The sequence below is a fragment of the Myxine glutinosa genome, chromosome 10 (genome assembly GCF_964187855.1).
Source record: "Myxine glutinosa chromosome 10, kmMyxGlut1.1, whole genome shotgun sequence".
Taxonomy (NCBI): domain Eukaryota; kingdom Metazoa; phylum Chordata; class Myxini; order Myxiniformes; family Myxinidae; genus Myxine; species Myxine glutinosa.
The window spans coordinates 17,156,727-17,177,118 of NC_136270.1; the positions used below are offsets into that span (position 1 = coordinate 17,156,727).

Below are 20,392 nucleotides of genomic sequence, written 5' to 3' on the forward strand. Positions count from 1 at the left end.
TGCCGTGGGTCCTTTTGGGCCTCCGCACGGCCCCCAAGGAGGACCTCCAGGCATCCACCGCCGAGCTTGTCTATGGCCAGGCGCTACGCGTCCCGGGCGAATTCGTGCCCGACGCTACCAGTCCCTGGTCCGCAGCTCACCAGCGCTCGGACCTCCAGGAGGCCGCCCGACGGTTTGCCCCCGTGCCAACATCCCACCACGGTGACCCCCAGTCCTACGTCCCCCCAGCACTTCGCACAGCGGAGTATGTTTTTGTGCGTCACGACGCACATCGGGGGCCACTCCGGCCGCCGTACGACGGGCCCTTCCGGGTGCTGCGACGGGACGACAAGTCGTTCGTCATCGACATCGGCGGCAGGTCGGACCGGATTGCGGTGGACCGCCTCAAGCCGGCGCATGTGGACGTCGACCACCCACCACGGGTGGCCCTTCCGCCGCGGCGAGGCCGCCCCCCGTCCACGGTGCCCCCCACTCGACCGCCCACCACCACACCGGACCCCCTCCCACGACCCGCCAGGGGTCGCTTTGGCCGGGTCATCAGGACCCCCCTCAAATTGACCCTGCCGGTGCAAGTCGATTCTGGGGGGACGTGTGTAGCGGCTACCGCTGGGTTTTCACAATCGCCTTGCACCTATCAAGGACGCGGAGCGATCACCATGCCGGGCTCGTCCAGGACGCCCGGGCAGGCTCGCCCTCAACTTGCCAGGCCGCAGCCAGGACGCTGGGCCACGCCCCCTCTCGCCTTTCCTGGGCAAACGCTCCGGGATAATATGTATATATTGCTGCCCGATAAACGGGCTTTTCAGAGTGTCTGAGTGTTTGGTTTGATTAAAGCAACTCGGATGAATTCCAGCTTTTTGTCGCGTCCATTCTTCCGATCGACATGGGAGCCCCAGCTCCTTCAATATTTTAGGTGATTTGCAACCATGACAGCGGTGCACGACATCTAATGTATTTCTCTTTGTAGATTTGTTGGTGCAGAATACATTTTTAAGCAACTATAGCAACTGATGCTAATTTGTAGTAGTGGTGGTGGTGGTGGTCTCATTCGATATTATGTGTCTTTCCAGGTGAGACGGTGGTGGTGATATTGGTGGTGGTGAAACAGAGTGTACCGCAGATAGACAATTGAACAAATACTTGCAATGGAGATTGTGATCACTCAGAAAGTTCCCAAGGACGTTTGTATCATTCATAAGCTATCGTTAGATGTCAAACCAGAAGATCCGCTCATAAGCCCTCAAACATTCGATTCGTGGACTACATTGCTGGATGCGGCCAAAATACGGAACCATGCACCCATTCTCGACCTTGCTCAGTCGCTGCCAGAGAAGGAGATTCCCCGAGTATTCTACCACAGGCAGTGCAGGAGCGTGTTCACCATGAAGCGAGATTTGGAAGCACTGAAACGAAAAGCTGAATCCAATTTAACCGACGATGCTGCTGCAACATGTTCAGCGAGCAAGAGACAAGCCAGAAGGGCATCTTCGGAATCATGCATCTATGAACCGGATTGTATATTCTGTGGAAAGACCAAGTGGTGCAAGGGAACGTCATCCCGTGAAAAGTTGAGCAAGGCTGTTGATCTGAGAGCAGATGAAACACTGCGAAACAGCGCCGTGCGTAAATGTGACACGAAAATCATGGCTGCCACAAGTAGAGACATTGTGGCAGCTGAAGCACGATACCATTTCTCTTGCTACAGAAGTTACACGAGACCAAGCACTAAAGATGCACATGACAGAAACACGGCCGCCACAAACGAATTTGACTACACTGAAGAAGAAGCATACAATGAGTTGCTAGTATACATCCGGAACCATATCATCCCGAATAAGGAAATTGTTAGGATGACAACACTGGTAGAGCACCTACAATCGATAATGACATCAAGAGGGTTGCATGGGATAAGAACTGCTACAAGAAAAAACCTCGCACGGAAACTGGAAACTGATCTTGGAAATAGCGTTCACATCTTTCAAGACAACAGTGGAAAACTGATTGTCATACCTGATAATGTAACACTACAAGATGCTGTCAAAGAAATACAAACACTTAAACAACAACTGAGCATTTGGAAAGGGAAATCATCAAACATGTCCAAAGTCATTGATCAGACATCGACACACATCAGATCGATGATAAGGAAGGATAACAAACCAACTCCATGGCCCTATCATCCAGCCGGCGTCGACAATGACTCTTTCGTCGTTCCCGTCTATCTCCAGCGCTTTATGCTTGGCCTCTTGACTGGAGATCCGGAAAACGAGCTTCCATCAAACAGGGTCATCATGCTGATGCAATCTTTCAGCCAGGACATTATCTATGCAGTGAGCTGTGGACAACAAAAGCCTCCGAAACACATGTTGCTCCCATATGCAGTTAAGACTCTCACAGGGAACGTAGAACTAATTCGCACATTGAACCATCTTGGACATGCAATATCCTACACTCAACTGGAGGAAAATGACACTGCACTATGTCTTCAAAAACTTGCAGCAAACTTAAATGAGCAAACAGTCCTACCAAGCAGCATCCAGCCGTATGTATTCACAAACTTGGCATGGGATAACATTGATAGACTGGAAGAGACGCTGACCGGGAAAGGAACAACACATCGAGTCAATGGCATTGCAGTGCAGGCCAAAATGTGTGGACCACACCTTCCAAAGGAGCCACTTCCGAAGATCGAGAAGCTCAAGCAAAGAACAGTCTGCATAACAGAAGAAACACTGCCTGTCTACATTGCAGGTGAACGTGTTGGGCCTCATCCACTACAAACATTATCAACAGCTGCAGCGGAAAACAAGATGGCTATGGAAGTTGCTCAAATCAAGAATCTTCTTTGGGTCATTGCCCGTCAGGTGGACCCAGTAACACAAAAAACACCAAGTTGGACAGGATTCAACATCACTGTCAGGGCATCTATCAGCGTCTCTCAGGATATTGTTAGATATATGCCTACAATAAATGCACCAGCTACAGAGATGTCCACAGTCGCAGAAATCTTGAAGCAGTCTGAAAGCGTCCGACAGATCCTACACTTGCAGGACATCGTCGTCGTCATGGATCAGGCCCTGTATGCTAAGGCTGCCGAGATCGTCTGGAAACACACAGACACATATGCTAACATCGTACTTCGCCTCGGCACGTTCCACACAATCTGCAATGTGATGTCGATTCTTGGTGCTCGTTTCCAAGATGCTGGTCTTAGAGACTTTTGCATCGAAACAGGAATCGTCGCAGAAGGCTCACTCAATCGGGTTATGGAGGGGAAGATGTACAACCGAGCAGTCCATGTACATAAGAGCATCTACGAAGCATTCATGAGGCTTGCGTGGATTGAATTTCTCCCTTGGTTGGAAAAGATGCGACCAGAGGCAACACAGACGGTCACTACGTTGTTAGCAGAAGTTGCTGAATTGGGACAAGATGAGAGCCAGTGGAACAACCTGTTGGAAGATCAATCGTGTGAAGAAGTTCAGGCTGTTTGGAAGCAATTCCTGCATCACCTTCGTCATGATAATGGTGAAGTGTCGTCATTCTGGATGTCGTATGTGGATATCGTTGAAACGGTCTTGCTTGCTCTACTGCGCGCTTCCCGAGAAGGTAATTGGCCATTACATCTATCTGCTATCCAAGCCATGATTCCTTGGTGCTTCGCATACGACAAAATCAACTATGCACGGTATTTATCAGCATACTACGCACAAATGACAAACCTTCCAACGCAGCACCCTGGCATCTTCCAAGCGTTCTCGGATGGGTACTTCTCAGTTCAAATGTCAAAAAGCAATCCGTTTGGACGCATTCCAGTTGACCAAACTACTGAGGTCACTGTCAACAAAGACACACAGACACCAGGTGGCACTACCAGGTTCAACTTGAAATCTGGAGCAGTGAAGCGCTACTATGTCACATCCGAACACAGGAGTGCGTTTCTCCGCCAGATGAGGGAAATGGTGAATGTGAGCAACACACACGTACAACACGCGGATCTGCAGCAAACACGGATCAAGAAGGATGAGGACGCTGTATCATCACTGATAACTCTGATCCAGAGTTGGGTGAACCCATTCACGATGGCCAGCTCTCTCATCAGTATTTCCACCGCACGCGCAGCCCCTCCAAATATTGCCAAGGATCTGGAGAAAGCATGGGAAGTCGGACACAAGTGCTACACAAACTTCAAGATTGAGCGACTTGAGAGCAACCCACCAATCAAGAAATTCCATGACCCTTTGCAACTGAACAAGCTGAAGACTTTCAGCAACCTCACTAAGAAGAAGGAATGCAGAAGCAATGGCAGGGCAGTAATTCTTCAAGCAGACAGAGCTCTATTTGGTAGAATTATCGTGATGGCACAGGGCCGAGATCTTCACATGGCAGAGGTGCTATCTCATCCTCTAGGTCCCTTGCCATGGGCCCTGGCGACACCCGAAGGCCTTCTACGGAAAACCAACAAAGCTGCCCTAGCCACGGCCTTGCAAAGGACTGTGACCCCGGCTGAAAGGATACCCGACAATTCGGCAACAATTATTGACGGGATGCTCCTTATACAGAAGGTGGCAGGTGATCAAACTACATTTGCCGAAGTGGCCATGATTGTCCTATCCATGGCCCTGAAGGATGGATGCAGTAGCCAGAGGATCGATGTCGTCTTTGACACCTACAAGGAGACTTCCATCAAAAACAGCGAACGGTTAACCAGGCGGGAAGAACTTGGACTTGAGCTGAAAAACATCACGGCATCTCAAATTGTAAGGCAATGGCGCAAGTTTCTCAACTATGTTGGGAACAAGTCAAGTCTTATCATGTTCCTGGTCGAAGAGTGGAAGAAACCAGAGTACATCAGACGCCTACAGGGAAAGGTTCTCTTTGTAACATGCGATGACAAGTGTTATCAGATCACATCTGATGCTAGCCAAGAAGTAGTGGCCCTGGAAAGCACACATGAGGAAGCAGATGGTCGTCTGTTCTTGCATGCTGCCGCACATGGATACCAGTCTGTGCTTATTAGCTCAGATGACACCGACGTACTTGTCATTGGCTTGGCATTTCATACCAAGATTCATGCCAAGTTGTTTCAGAAATGTGGCACCAAAGCAAGGGCTAAAATCCTAGACATAGGGAAAATAGGAAAGTCAGTCGGCACAAATGTATGTCAGGCCCTAATTGGAATGCATGCCTATACCGGATGCGACACAGTCAGCACGTTTGCTGGATGAGGAAAACTGACTGCACTAAAACTCATCAGAACCAACAAAGATGTGCAGGATGCATGTACACAGCTGGGAGAGGACTGGGACGTCAGTGAGGAACTGATGGATAAATTGGAGAACTTCACTTGTCTCATGTACGCACCGAAGTCGGGGACAGTGAAGGTGAATGACTTGAGATATCACCTGTTCTGTGCCAAGAGGGGAGAGATCGACAGTCACCAGCTACCTCCGTGCAAAGACTGCTTAACCAAACATGCACAGCGAGCCAACTATCAAGCCGCTATTTGGAAGAGGAGTCTCAAGATGGATCCAGCAGTACCGAGTCCAATCGGGAAAGGATGGCACTGGGATACCCAGGATGGTCGCGTGCAGCTGGCAGTCGACTGGATGCAAGGACAGCCCGCACCACAGGCGGTTCTGGATTTACTGGCATGCACCTGTTCGAAAAGATGCACACTACCCATGTGTGTCTGCATGGCCAGTGGTTTGAAGTGCACAGACATGTGCAAACTCACCACATGTGACAACCAGAGAGTGTATGGTGAGAGTGATGACAGTTCGGCAGAAGACGATGAAGAAGACGACGACGATGACGAGGATAACTTCTGAATTGTAGAACTGTATGGAGAAAGATCATGTACATATGTGTAACAAATATGGTGTACGCTGAATTGATAACTCGTGTACTTTATGGTATGATGTCTATAAATATATTGTTGCGGATATGAGGACTGTGTATTTTTTTTGATTGTGTGCTTTATTATTATTATTATTATTGTTTATTCTGCGCCCCCTGCCTCCGGAGCTGTGTAAAGGTGAAAGGGCATCCCATAATTAGTCCACAAGCATACACGTCAGCCAATAATAGAATACCCCTGTTCGATAGTTATATCTTATTCTGTGTTTTAGAGTAAGGCTGTGTCTCCCATTAATTGAAGTACTCCATTGCACCAGTGAAAGAGAATAGATCCCCTTTCATTCCCATCCCCAAAATCTCCATTTCCTATCACATCCCCCTTTCGTCATTGCCGAGCCTCGATTGCCAATTACCTCCCCTCCAAAACCACCATTGAACAAGTGCTCGGGTCGGGGAAGAGGGGCGTGCCCGCCCGTCGTCATCAAGGGCGGAGCCAGAGGGTCGCATGACCAACCAGGGCCGAGGTGAGCACACCGATGGGCGTGTCCTGAAGGCCGGCGGCTTGATCGCTGGAGGCGCTATAAAGGCGCGCGCGCAAGAAGCGTTAAAAGGTCAGTAGGTCAGTTGGTTGCGTTGGGTCAGTCGGTGGTGAAGGTGGTCAGTGGTTGCGTTGGTTGCGGTGAGGAGTCGGTGGTGAGGAGTGAGTGGACCAAGAAAGAGTTGAGGGTTTGGACCATACGAGTCGGACAAGTCCTGGGAAAGCAGCGGAGGCCACAGCAGCAACAACACCCAACAGCCACTTGGGGCCTGGGCGGCGGTTTTGAGCAAGGCCGTGAAGGAACGGCGGCTGCTAAACGTGCCGATCGTGCTGCAGGACCCCCTTGGACCTTCCTCTCCCTCCAGCCATCCACCTCCTGCCTTTCCACCCTTCTTGTGTACGTGAGTTTGTTTTGTTTGTTCTGTCCCAGGGTTAATTAAGTCTGTATAAGCTAGTATTTGCACTGTGTCACCTGCGTCTTATGTGTTGTAAATAAACGTGACTGCTTTCTTTTTGCTTGTGTGTACAATAAATCCAATTACTCTTCTGTCCGTCTTCTCGTTTTATTCCTTTTCCTCTTTGCATTTCGTCGTTTTAGTCTTTTCCCAGATTGGGCAGCTGCGGTGCGATACGGCCAAAGTTCTGGGTGAATCGGGTGAGTCGGGGAACAACTGTTCGGTCGCGGAGCCTTCGCTCGGCAAAGTAACATCTAAACCGCGATCAGTAACAATATGTTGCTTAAATAGAAAGTACATTGTTTTCCTTTGGTTTACTTTATGTATAGCTGGTAATATAAGAGAACCATACAACACTACAAGACTAAAAACGTTTGCATGAATATGATGTAAATTATCTCGCCAAGTTAGGGTACATCAGGATACATACATATACATGGAGTAGGTTAATCATCACATGCATCATACGTCTGTGGTATATTCAAGAACACCACATACAGTTTGGTCATAATGCCTTCATATTTTTAGAATTAGACATTTCTGACACCAATTTCAGTACTTTTTGGCCTATATATGGCTGACATCCCAATATTATATATACTATTTTTAGACCAATAATGGTATACAAACTATATACATGCTGTCAGTCAAAAATCGTAAAATGTAAATCAATATATCATAAGAGCGGAAAGATATACATTTATGGATTTTAGGTCATGGTTACAGCAACTACTGTATATTGGATTTTCTCATCTTTATCAAGGTGTATGAGATTTAAGGCCCAAATTTGACTTTAATCATACTGTGTGTTTCTCAAATTCAAAAATTCATTTAATATCCGCCAAACTGAATTTTTGCCTAATTTTGTTTTCATTGGGGATTTTGTGATAAATTTTTGAGGGTTGGCGGAAATAATTATGTTTTAATGATCATAAAGAGGTTACTATATATCACACAGGCACTTTCTATACATCATGTGAAAGATAATTCAATTACCTTTCACCTGGTATACAACACTAACTGATACATATAGGAGATATTATTTGAAAGCCCCAAAACGAACCCTACCCCCTAAATCTTAGGCGGAAAAATTACCGAAAGCGTTATTGGGGTGGTCTGACAAATGTGATGATAACACAGATACGGCTAAGAGTTTCACACTGCTATCACATTTTTTTCAGCACTAGGGTCCCTGGCCTTGCCAAAAATAACTGTTAGCCATCCTCCCTCTGATTGAGCATAATGTCGAAAATTTGAGGGTCTGGCTCATAGCCTAATATTACAAGGACAAGGACATCAGACGGGTCATGTAGCCACATTGTCTCTACCGGGAAAATAAAGTTCCCATACACTCTCCATCTTTCATTCCTTATTCATCGTCTCATACCGGCAACACGTTTTAAATCCCAACGGAACAATCCCAGAACTTCTCCCAATAAAGGTATTGTTACGGTTCTCCGCCGCCATTCTTAACCTTACCAAGGGGGGATTAAGCCCCTTGTTCTTTCTGGGCTTGGTGGAACGGAGAGACTTGCAACGCCCCTCCCGGACAAACGCAAGGTAGGGTTTCGGGACAATCCTCGCTCGTACCTAAATCCCTGCGCCGCCACGGAAGCTGGGAAGCCAGCCTGGCACGAGCCACGTGTAATTTGGGGTACACTGAGCAGATTGCGTACCACGTGGTCCGTGCAGTCGCCGTTAATATTGGACCCCGATTCGAGCGATTCTATTCGTACCATGCTTAGTCAATGAGGGAAATCACAAGAACGATCGAATGGAAGGAAGAACACAGGTTTAATTATTATTCCCACAAGTATGTACAATGACAGGTAGACGCAGAGACACAGAGCAGCACTTAATCAGTCTTATCCTTATTACCCAGACACGGGCCCGTCACACTCACACAGGGAAATTGCAGGCAGGATGATGTTCAGGCCAAACGTGCCGACTCCCGCGAAGCACGTCCCGCGAAGAAGGCAAGCAGGCGGTGGAAGGATCCTCGTAGCGCGTCTCGCGAACAGAACAGATGATGAGGTAGGAAGGAAAACGTACGCATCTCTCAGCACAGCTGGCGGTTACACAGCGCGTTATCACTCGCATAACTCAATGCACTATATGCGGCTCGGCTTCAAGCTCAACCGAGCGTCACTTTCATACGAGCGCGTATCCTGGTTCATGCGCGTCTTTCGCCGATCTCGTATCTTTCAAAGTCCTTTACTGCTGACCGCGCTCCTTCAACTTCTCACTCAATGCCAACTCAGTCCTCGTACCTCAATTGCTCGACTCGATCCAACTGCTGCTCGCGAGTCCTCCTGGGGGCTTTGCGCGACCGCTTATATCTGCCACACCCTGAGCCTTCTCGAACCTTCCACCATGCCCTGTGACGCAGTGCTGCAGCCACACCCTGTGAGCCCTGATTGGCAGCTCGCGCTTACCGTTAGCTTCTCTGCCGCCCTCATTCGGTCCCACTCCGACCCTCGAGGCCGGCCTCATGTAAATTCGCACCAAAAAGCCAAAGGCAGCACCAAGAGACGTAAGGCGATGGAGGCGGCGTCGGACAATGGAAGCGATGAAAGGACCTATTCTCCTTACTCTACTCAACGCAAAACTAACACAGGAAAAGGACTATGCTCACAAATATTAAGAGATAACTGCACTATCGTGAGGCTACATGTTGTTTGTGTGACTAACTATGAGGGGGAAATTTAACCTTTATTATACAAAACTCAAAACCGCAACAGTATTCTTATACTCGTATGAAAGTAAATGTTACGGATTCGGCCCTAATTATGGTTGTTATTGTTATCATTGTTGGTTCTAGATATTATGCTTATTGTGGCTTAAGGGAAAGGGTTATTGTGGTTAAAAGGTTTAAAAGCGCTCCTGGTAAAATGTGGCCGGAAATCGGATCGTGACCTGGAAGACCAAGGGAGCGAGGAAGAAGAGCGCGTGAGGGAGAGGTAAAAGGAGGCGTTTTTGGTAACAGCTCCGGACCAGCGTGGTCGAGCGTCCATGGAGAAGGAACTTTGAGGCCTGGAAAGGAATCTCGTGTGATCGTTGTTTATCGCTGGAGTCGTGGAAGCCTGCGAAGCCAGGTACACGTACAGGTGTGAGATTCCGGAGAATCTTCGCCTAGCGGCTGTGGCCCGAGGAAGAACCGACCGCCATTTCGGGGACCTCGCGCGGCGTTCGCAGACAGTTGGTGAGTCGTGTCGGGTGGGCTTATCCTCCGGTGGTTTGCCGGGGACGGCTGTGCAATAGAGCGGCATCTGAAGATTGCCCTGCGTTTCGCCGATTGAACGGCAAATGTGTACGTGCGCGTCTTTGGAGATTTCCTTTTCTACCGCGAGTGCTGGGTGTTGGACCATGTGACTTCTGTGTCGCTTCGGCCGTCTACGCCTTGGTTGCTCTTGAACGTACATTGGTTCAACGATCGCCGGAGCGCATCAACTTCGCCTTGGAGCGGTACAGAAATATTGGGGGAGTGCCGTGAGTTTGGGTTAAAGGACTCGATAAGGTGGTACCATCTTAAAATAGTGATTGTAGGGCGAATTGCTATTGTTATTTGTGTCGTGATTCCGGTGTGATCTATAATATATTATTGTTTGTTCATAACCCTTGGTGTGGTCTCATTATTGATTTGATTGATTTCAACCAAGGATAATATATCTTTCTGCCGGGGACCCTCTCGGGGTTCGGAGGTTTACCGAGACCAGGGGACAGGGGAGGATCTCGTACAGAAATTGGGGGCTCGGCCGGCTCGTCCAATTGATATTCGTGGGTTCGAAATTGGGTCTGCGTCCGGGATATAAAATTTGCTAAACTTTGTCCGGGAAAGAAATTCCTAACATTCCCAGAAGTCCCAAATTTGTAACTTGTTCCAACATTCCCAAATCTTTCCAAAAAACAAACAAACAAAAAAATTTGTTTTTTTTTTACATTTCTTGTGTGAAGGTTAACAGGTGTTAACAATAGTCACCATAGAGTTTGACGCAGAGAAGTTTGCAGTGACCCCGAGTGAAGCACAGTTCAGAGCGTTAGTAAAATTGGACCTCGGGAAATTGGCCAAACATTTTAGCTTGGAGGTCCGAACTAATATGAGGAAGGCAGAGATGCAGACAGTGGTGATACAATCTATGGTGGGATTAGGAACATGGGAAGAGGTAGCCTGGGATTGGTTACCCAAGGAACCAGAAGAGGTGGAGCTCCGGAAACTGGAGTTGAAATTGCAGAGCGAGGAAAGAAGAGCAGAACAGGAACGAGAACTCCAGGAAAGGTTAAAAGCAGAGAAAAGGAAAGCAGAAAAGGAAAGAGCAGAACAGGAACGAGAACTCCAGGAAAGGTTAAAAGCAGAGGAAAGGAAAGCAGAAGAGAGAAGAGAAGAGAAACAAGCAGAGGAAAGGAGAGTGGAACGAGAACTCCAGGAAAGATTAAAAGCAGAGGAAAGGAAAGCAGAAGAGAGAAGAGCAGAGAAACAAGCAGTGGGAAGGAGAGTGGAACGAGAACTCCAGGAAAGATTAAAAGCAGAGGAAAGGAAAGCAGAAGAGAGAAGAGAAGAGAAACAAGCAGAGGAAAGGAGAGCGGCAAGGGAACTCGAAGCAGAGGAGAGAAAAGCCGACAGGGAGTTAAAAGACCGTGAATTGGCGTGTCAGCAGGAAATTAAAGTCAAGGAGCTGGAGTTAAGGAGAGAACGGGAAGAGGTACCATCCCTGCTGACTGGTTTGACACCTAGCCAGAACACCTGGGATGTTGGCAGACATGTGAGGCTGGTTCCACCCTTCAATGAAAAGGAGGTAGCCAAGTTTTTTCCACACTTTGAGAAAGTGGCTCGACTGTTAAACTGGACTGAGGAGTACTGGTCCATACTAGTGCAAAGTGTTCTGGTGGGTAAAGCTCAAGATATTTATTCGGCTTTACCGATGGACCAATGTGCAGATTATGAGGTATTGAAGAAACACATTCTCAAAGCCGATGAATTGGTCCCGGAAGCTTACCGGCAAAAATTCCGGAGTGCCAGGAGGAGGGAGAGTGAGACCCATGTGGAGTTGGCCAGATTGAAAGAGACCATGTTTGATAGGTGGTGTGATTCAAAAGGAGTTGGAAAAGACTTTGAACTATTGCGACAATTGATCCTGGTGGAGGAATTCTAACAGTGTGTCCACGAGGACATTAAAGTTCATCTGGAGGAAAGGAAAGTACCAAAGTGGTATGAGGCAGCAACCATGGCAAATGACTATGCCTTAACACACAGGATGGGGTTCCACAAACCAAACTTCTCACCCAGACCTAGCCAGGGGAGCTATGGTACATCAGGGGCGGAGAATGAAAATCCATGGGGGTGGCCTCCAGATGAAAATGAGGACCACTCGGACACCACGACTTCGAGAAATCAGAATGCGGTTCCAAGACAGACCTATCGTCCAGGGGGCTCGAGGCAGACCGCCGCCCCCATGCCTTGGCAGACCATGAGGCACTTGCACTTTTTGCCATAAACCTGGACACCTGATGTCCAACTGTTATGCTCTGGGAAAGGAAAATCAGGAGCGGAGTTTGACTAGTACGACTCCAAATGCAATGGCCAGTGTGAGAAATCGCCCTCAAACGGGTTACCAACCATTTATTTCAGAGGGGTTTGTGTCACTGGAAGGAGCCTCGACTAACCGGAGACCTGTTCGGGTATTGAGGGACACAGGAGCACATCAATCTTTAATGCTTGAAGGCATCTTGCCATTGTCCGAGGAGACGGCAACTGGTGATAGTGTTCGTTGACAGGGGATTGGTGGCTGTGTTAGTGCTCCACTTCATGTCATCCATTTGGAGTCCGATTTGGTGTCAGGACCGATCACCGTCGGTTTACAAGCCACTCTTCCTGTAGAAGGAGTATCTTTTATTATCGGGAATGATTTGGCCGGTGGTCAAGTTTCTGGTAACCCAATATTTGCTGAAAAGCCTAGTAGGAAGCACCCTGAAGAGAAGAGGAAATACCCTGAAACGAAGTGTCGGCACACACACGTCAGGGATGGAGGCAATATTGGCAAGCTCTTTGTAGGGGGACTGAACTTCAAAACAAAGGAAGAGGTTCTGGAGTCCGCCTTCAGCAAATATGGACCGCTTTTGGAAGTGCTGCTGATAAAAGACAGGGAGACACAAAAGTCAAGAGGGTTTGGCTTTGTCACGTTTGAAAACTCAAAGGACGCCAGAGTTGCAGAAAAGGATCTGAATAGCAAGGAGTTGGAGGGTCGGACCATAACAGTAGGGAAGGCATTTCCTAGGTGTCGACGAGGCTACAGAGGAGGACCACGGAGTAGTAGTGGTGGTGGCCGCAATCGGACTTATTATGGAGGCTTCCAGAGTTGTGGCAGCTCCCGAAGGAAGGAATATCAGAGCAGTGGCCGAGAAGGACACCGCTATGCACATGACTACAGTGACAAGTGGTCCAACCGGGATTGTTAGGAAAGTTAGAAAGAGTTGAAGCACTGAATGTGCAGCCGAGCCAAGATTCCTACACGGATTAACCGTGAATGCCACGTTCCTAAAGGCGTCCAGGTAGTGAACTTTCCTACACGGATTAACCATGAACTCCACGTTCCTAAAGGCGTCCATGTAGTGAACTTTCCTACACGGACTAACCGTGAACTCCACGTTCCTAAAGGCGTCCATGTAGTGAATAGGTCCAGGCCTCACCACCCAACCACCATAGAACCTGGCCCTCAGCTCGGCCTCCCGGAAAAAGTGCTATCGATTTGCTTGACTGTGGATTTTTGATTACTACCCCATAACCTTCATTCAAGGTAAACGAAAAGTAAAATTAGAGGGTGATGAGATGGAGTTTGGCTTTGCAGGGGTAACTTGGAAATTGAGCATGTAAAGGGCAGGGACAATGTCGTTGCTGATGCTTTGTCCAGAGTGAATTAACTTTGGAAATCTCTGTAAGTTGTTCGAAGTTTTGTTGCTTTATTTTTGGGGAAACATTGAGTACTTGTGTTGGTTTCAATAATTTGCCTACAAATAAAGTTTTCACTGTGTTCACACTTTCTTTCTTGAGGGGGGGAAGTGTTATGGATTCGGCCCTAATTATGGTTGTTATTGTTATCATTGTTGGTTCTAGATATTATGCTTATTTTGGCTTAAGGGAAAGGGTTGTTGTGGTTAAAAGGTTTAAAAGCGCTCCTGGTAAAATGTGGCCGGAAATCGGATCGTGACCAGGAAGACCAAGGGAGCGAGGAAGAAAAGCGCGTGAGGGAGAGGTAAAAGGAGGCGTTTTTGGTAACAGCTCCGGACCCAGCGTGGTTGAGCGTCCATGGAGAAGGAACTTTGAGGCCTGGAAAGGAATCTCGTGCGATCGTTGTTTATCGCTGGAGTCGTGGAAGCCTGCGAAGCCAGGTACACGTACAGGTGTGAGATTCCGGAGAATCTTCGCCTAGCGGCTGCGGCCCGAGGAAGAACCGACCGCCATTTCGGGGACCTCGCGCATCGTTCGCGGACCCTTGGTGAGTTGTGTCGGGTGGGCTTATCCTCCGGTGGTTTGCCGGAGACGGCTGTGCAATAGAGCGGTGTCTGAAGATTGCCGTGCGGTTCGCCGATTGAACGGCAAATGTGTACGCGCGCGTCTTAGGAGATTTACTTTTCTACCGCGAGTGCTGGGTGTTGGACCACATGACTTCTGTGTCGCTTCGGCCGTCTACGCCTCAGTTGCTCTTGAGCGGACATTGGTTCAACGATCGCCGGAGTGCATCAACTTCGCCTTGGAGGGGTACAGAGACATTGGGGGAATGCCATGAGTTTGGGTTAAAGGACTCGATAAGGTGGTACCATCTTAAAATAGTGATTGTAGGGCGAATTGCTATTGTTATTTGTGTCGTGATTCCATTGTGATTTATAATATATTATTGTTTGTTCATAACCCTTGGTGTGGTCTCATTATTGATTTGATTGATTTCAACCAAGGATAATATATCTTTCTGCCGGGCACCCTCTCGGGGTTCGGAGGTTTACTGAGACCAGGGGACAGGGGAGGACCCCGTAACAGTAAAGATGTGACATGAGACGTCTCAACTGATAAATAGTTTATTATCAATGCAATATATGATCATATCAAAAATATGCCAATAAAAATAATTCTGAACTGTAATAAAAATGATAAATAAATATAGAATTTTCTTCGAAAGAGGATTTGCATCAACACAGAGGGCAATACATTAACTTCTCGTCTTTAAATAACAGCATTGATTTTGTTGAGACCAAAATGGTCTGTCGGTTGCTTGTTTTACCAGGCAGCGTTGTAGTTATACTGATCAGTGGTGGTCACATGCAAACCGAAGATGGGATTTAGATGTGATTGTTCATTCATTATGTGATGAACGTACTTCTTCCGCTACCCTCCCACCTCACCACCCCATCCCCTTCACACCCAGTGCGAGCCGGGGTGGATTGGTTGTTGCAGTGTAGGGTGAGGGTGCATTTGGATTGGGTGACCAGAGTGTGCATGTGGTACGGGCATGAGAGGCCTGATGGCCTCCTCCTGTGTTGAGAATTCCATGCAATATTTGCTTTGAAGATCGTGAAGAGTCGAACGGAGACTCATACCAACACGGGCCGACACGGCCCGCTGATTGCAGCCCTGTACGCTCGCCTTGTGCACCACTCGAGTTTGCGCAGAAACAGGTGTATGCCGACTTTCTCCGCCCAGCAGGAGGGCTCAATGATCCCAGGATCAATGAAAGTGATGTTCTGGGCTTGGTTGGATGTAGGCCGCAGAGTCTCTCCGCTCTAAAGGAATGAAAGCATCAAGAGTATAAATGAATATGAAGATCGAGACTCATGGAGAGTTAACTAACTAACTAAAAAAAGTTAACTAACTGACGGTGGGGCCACAGTAAACAAAGGAATGAATGAACAGGAAGGGAGGAGCAGGAGGGAAGGAAACACAGTAACGGATGAGTGTAAGGTTTGGGTTCGGTTGGGTCATCGGGAGTAACAACGATCATGGGTAGGGATGGGGGATGACACGCGATGGTGGTGCATTGTCTGCTTGAAATCCTGGAGAGAAGAGTGGGATTGAACGGTTTGTAGAAGGCGGCTCCACGGACGAGAGAAAAGAAGAACCAGGGAGTCGAGGTGTACAGTCAGCCTGGATTTTGAGAGTTCAACCAGAATGAGGTAAATGTAAGTTTTGGAGGTGTTTTGGAGAAGTTGTGGAGAGTCGGGCTGGAGGGGTTAAAGAGCGGATGGAGTTAGCCTGGATAAGATTAAATAAACTCTTAAAGGTTCAGCCTTGAGATGAGCAAGATGGAATTAACTAACTTGCTGCAGGATTCAGTGTACCAGGGCCAAGAGGATGGATTGGATCGTCACAGGTGGGATGGAATAAACTGGTACAGGAGAGAACATAGACTATGGTGGAAGAATTCCAAGGTGAAACCAATATCAGGTGCTGTGGAAATTGGAACCCAATTATTTGGTGACAAGGAAGATCACAGTCACTGCGAGCTGGCCTGTAAGGACATCCACATTCTGCGCCGTTGAGGTTGCTCTAACATTAGCCAAAGAGTTATGGGATTTGACAGAACATGGTCAGATGAGCCAATAGGGGCAGGAGGGAGGACCTGACATTACAGGAGGGGGGGACTTCCCTTTACAGGAGGGAGGACCTGCCATTACAGGAGGGAGGACCTGCCATTACAGGAGGGAGGACCTGCCATTACAGGAGGGAGGACATGCCATTACAGGAGGAAGGACCTGCCATTACAGGAGGAAGGATCTGCCATTACAGGAGGGAGGACCTGCCATTACAGGAGAGGGGGACTTCCCTTTACAGGAGGGAGGACCTGCCATTACAGGAGGGAGGACCTGCCTTTACAGGAGGGAGGACCTGCCATTACAGGAGGGAGGACCTGCCATTACAGGAGGGAGGACCTGCCATTACAGGAGGGAGGACCTGCCATTACAGGAGGGAGGACATGCCATTACAGGAGGAAGAACCTGCCATTACAGGAGGAAGGACATGCCATTACAGGAGGAAGAACCTGCCATTACAGGAGGACGGACCTGCCATGACAGGAGGGAGGACCTGCCTTTACAGGAGGGAGGACCTGCCTTTACAGGAGGGAGGACCTGCCTTTACAGGAGGGAGGACCTACCATTACAGGAGGAAGGACCTGCCTTTACAGGAGGGAGGACCTGCCATTACAGGAGGGAGGACCTACCATTACAGGACGGAGGACCTACCATTACAGGTGGGAGGACCTGCCATTACAGGAGGGAGGACCTGCCATTACAGGAGGAAGGACCTGCCATTACAGGAGGGAGGACCTGCCATTGCAGGAGGAAGGACCTGCCATTACAGGACGGAGGACCTACCATTACAGGTGGGAGGACCTGCCATTACAGGAGGGAGGACCTGCCATTACAGGAGGGAGGACCTGCCATTACAGGAGGAAGGACCTGCCATTACAGGAGGGAGGACCTGCCATTACAGGAGGGAGGACCTGCCTTCACAGGAGGGAGGACCGACCATTACAGGAGGGAGGACCTGCCTTTACAGGAGGAAGGACCTACCATTACAGGAGGGAGGACCTGCCATTACAGGAGGAAGGACCTGCCATTACAGGAGGGAGGACCTACCATTACAGGAGGAAGAACCTGCCATTACAGGAGGGAGGACCTGCCTTCACAGGAGGGAGGACCGACCATTACAGGAGGGAGGACCTGCCTTTACAAGAGGGAGAACCTATCATTACAGGAGGGAGGACCTGCCATTACAGGAGGGAGGACCTGCCATTACAGGAGGGAGGACCTACCATTACAGGCGGGAGGACCTGCCATTACAGGAGGGAGGACCTGCCATTACAGGAGGAAGGACCTGCCATTACAGGAGGGAGGACCTGCCATTACAGGAGGGAGGACCTGCCTTTACAGGAGGGAGGACCTGCCTTTACAGGAGGGAGGACCTGCCTTTACAGGAGGGAGGACCTGCCTTTACAGGAGGGAGGACCTGCCTGTACAGGAGGAAGGACCTACCATTACAGGAGGGAGGACCTGCCATTACATGAGGAAGGACCTACCATTACAGGAGGGAGGACCTGCCATTACAGGTGGGAGGACCTGCCATTGCAGGAGGGAGGACCTGCCATTACAGGAGGAAGGACCTGCCTTTACAGGAGGAAGGACCTCCCATTACAGGAGGGAGGACCTACCATTACAGAAGGGAGGACGTACCATTACAGGAGGGAGGACCTGCCTTTACAGGAGGAAGGACCTACCATTACAGGAGGGAGGACCTGCCATTACAGGAGGGAGGACCTACCATTACTGGAGATGCAACTTGAGAAGTTCACATATTGATTCAGACCTAGAGCTGCAGAAAGCCGAGGTTGAAATGCCACGGCTGGTTGTTACAGAACTGACGCTCAACCAACCAGCTGGCATGGTGGGTTTTGAAATCACCATAGATGAGGAATAGAGGGATGGATGGTTGAGTTGATCTGTTCATTTTCTTGGTGTGTCTGCTCATGTTTCGCTGGTCTATGAAGATAATTTAGTCGATGTCGTACCTCCTCTCATCTCGCTCTTCAATGAACCAATATTTTGTGATGTCAGTGTCACTAACACTTTGGAACACAACTTCGAGGGATAACAGGTGTAACAATGCACCATTTTACATTTTAAGGTTCTTCTATATCCTGATGTACAATTCGTACGAGTGTGCCGTCAGGGTAGATACACTTTGAGTGAACGTAATTAAGATTGTAATTAAAAAGGAAAATGACAAAGCCACTCAGTAACCCAACAGGATACACCGTATAAGGTTTGCAGTTGACATTTGGCGACGTAGACATACCTTGAGTATGAGTTCAGCTAGAGCATGCTGAAGTCGACTGATGCTAATGCTCAGTGTTCCCCCTTCATGAGGCTTACACAGAGACAGCGGGGACTCTCCTGCGACAGGAGGCGACAGCGTCTGTTGGAAAGCTTGCAGAGAGTCCACGTGGCCTTGCAAGACGCTCGAGATGCGGTCGAAGCATTCCTGTAGGGGAAAGAGAAAGCAAACACCGACGCACTCGCACGATGTCGCTGCGCCGATTCGACCTCGGTGTTTGTCCGAGCGTCGCGAGTGCGAGTGCGGTGCACGTCGCCCTACTCACAGGGAGGCGCGCGAGGTCCCGGCAGGGCGCGAGTGCGCAGGAGCGGCACGCGGGCGGACACACCCCGCTCAGTTCGCTTTCGCACTCGGCCGAGTAACACTGCAGCTGCTCGCGAGACTGCAAACGGGAGACGGCACGTTAAAATAACCCGGGAATCCACGGCGTCCACGAGGCGCCTTGTGACGTCACGACGCGCGCAGCGTCATCACTCACGTGTTCGGAGCGCAGGTGACGCGCGGCTTCGTGCACGCTCATCAGGACGTCCGTGTAGCGGCATTCGGGGTGCGTCGGGTAGGCGAGCGCACCGAGAAAGCAAAGGAATCCGAGACACGCCACGACTGGCAGCGGGAACCCTGCACAGACAACGTGAGAACGCAGCGATGAGACATGGCGAGGAGACCCCTCGGTGCCGTGAAATAAAGCTCCTGTTGGAAGAATAAATACGAAATAGTGTCCACGAGACGAATAAAACTTGCGTAACGGCTAATCACGTGACAGCACCAAAAAAACCCTCCATTCTCCAATCATTTTGCAAAACGGGAATCGCGGAATGCAATTGTGGAAAGTACTGGACACGACGAGGCACAACTCGCTTATACAATGTCGGAACTTCAAAGTGGACCAGAGAACTCCCAAAACGATTACTATTAGCCGAAGGGCCATCTACATATTATGTACACAACCAGCATGTCCGGATTTTAGACGGGCATCCTCCCTTCTTCCCTGTACGTATTCCTATGAGATCTCGTAGACCCCCATCCGACCCCCACTTCTTACTCCTCAAACTTCATTCCCTAACATTTCTCCTTTTGCTAATTTTTCAATTCCATCTCTCGTTGCTTATGTATCTGAACTTATAGCTTACTCGCAGAAGTACCCGGCATTGCCGGGCGGGGGAGGGGAGGGAGGGGAGGGGTGAGGGGAGGGGAGGGGAGGGGAACGGGGGGGAGAGGAGGGGAGGGGAACGGGGGGGAGGGGAGGGGAGGGGAACGGGGGGGAGGGGAGAAGAGGGGGGGGAGGGGAGAAGAGGTGGGGGAGGGGAGAAGAGGGGGGGAGGGGAGAAGAGGGGGGGGAGGGGAGAAGAGGTGGGGGAGGGGAGAAGAGGGGGGGAGGGGAGAAGAGGGGGGGGGAGAAGAGGGGGAGGTGGAGAAGAGGGGGAGGGGGAGAGGGGAGAAGAGGGGGGGGGAGAAGAGGGGGAGGGGGAGAGGTGGAGAAGAGGGGGAGAGGGGAGAAGAGGGGGGATGGTGAGGGATGGGAGGGTGAGGGATGGGAGGGGGAGGGTGAGGGATGGGAGGTTGAGGGGGGTGGGAGGGGGGATGGGGACCCCCATCCTATTCCTATTCATCCTATTCCTATGAGATCTCGTAGACCCCCATCCGACCCCCACTTCTTACTCC

The 20,392-nt window shown here is 49.5% G+C and overlaps 1 protein-coding gene across 1 annotated transcript; it reads right to left on the minus strand.

The window, feature by feature from the left end:
• Positions 1-14,905: 14,905 nt before the first annotated feature.
• On the minus strand, positions 14,906-19,427 carry LOC137433627 (uncharacterized). The gene is made up of 4 exons (XM_078786216.1): positions 19,209-19,427; positions 18,996-19,112; positions 18,692-18,877; positions 14,906-15,621 (listed from the first exon to the last, which is right to left on the minus strand). The coding sequence occupies exons 1-4, from the start codon at positions 19,248-19,250 to the stop codon at positions 15,433-15,435; spliced, it is 534 nt and encodes a 177-aa protein (XP_078642342.1). The 5' UTR covers positions 19,251-19,427; the 3' UTR covers positions 14,906-15,432.
• Between the last annotated feature and the right edge of the window lie 965 nt (positions 19,428-20,392).

What these genes read in the sequence shown, in the direction of transcription:
- LOC137433627 (XM_078786216.1), bottom strand. Translation starts at nt 19,250, where the DNA reads ATGAGCGTGCACGAAGCCGCGCGTCACCTGCGCTCCGAACAC. An exon ending in GTCACCTGCGCTCCGAACAC is followed by an intron (nt 19,113 to 19,208) that starts GTGAGTGATGAC and finishes TCCCGTTTGCAG; the next exon opens with TCTCGCGAGCAGCTGCAGTG. An exon ending in TAGCTGAACTCATACTCAAG is followed by an intron (nt 15,622 to 18,691) that starts GTATGTCTACGT and finishes TCATTCCTTTAG; the next exon opens with AGCGGAGAGACTCTGCGGCC.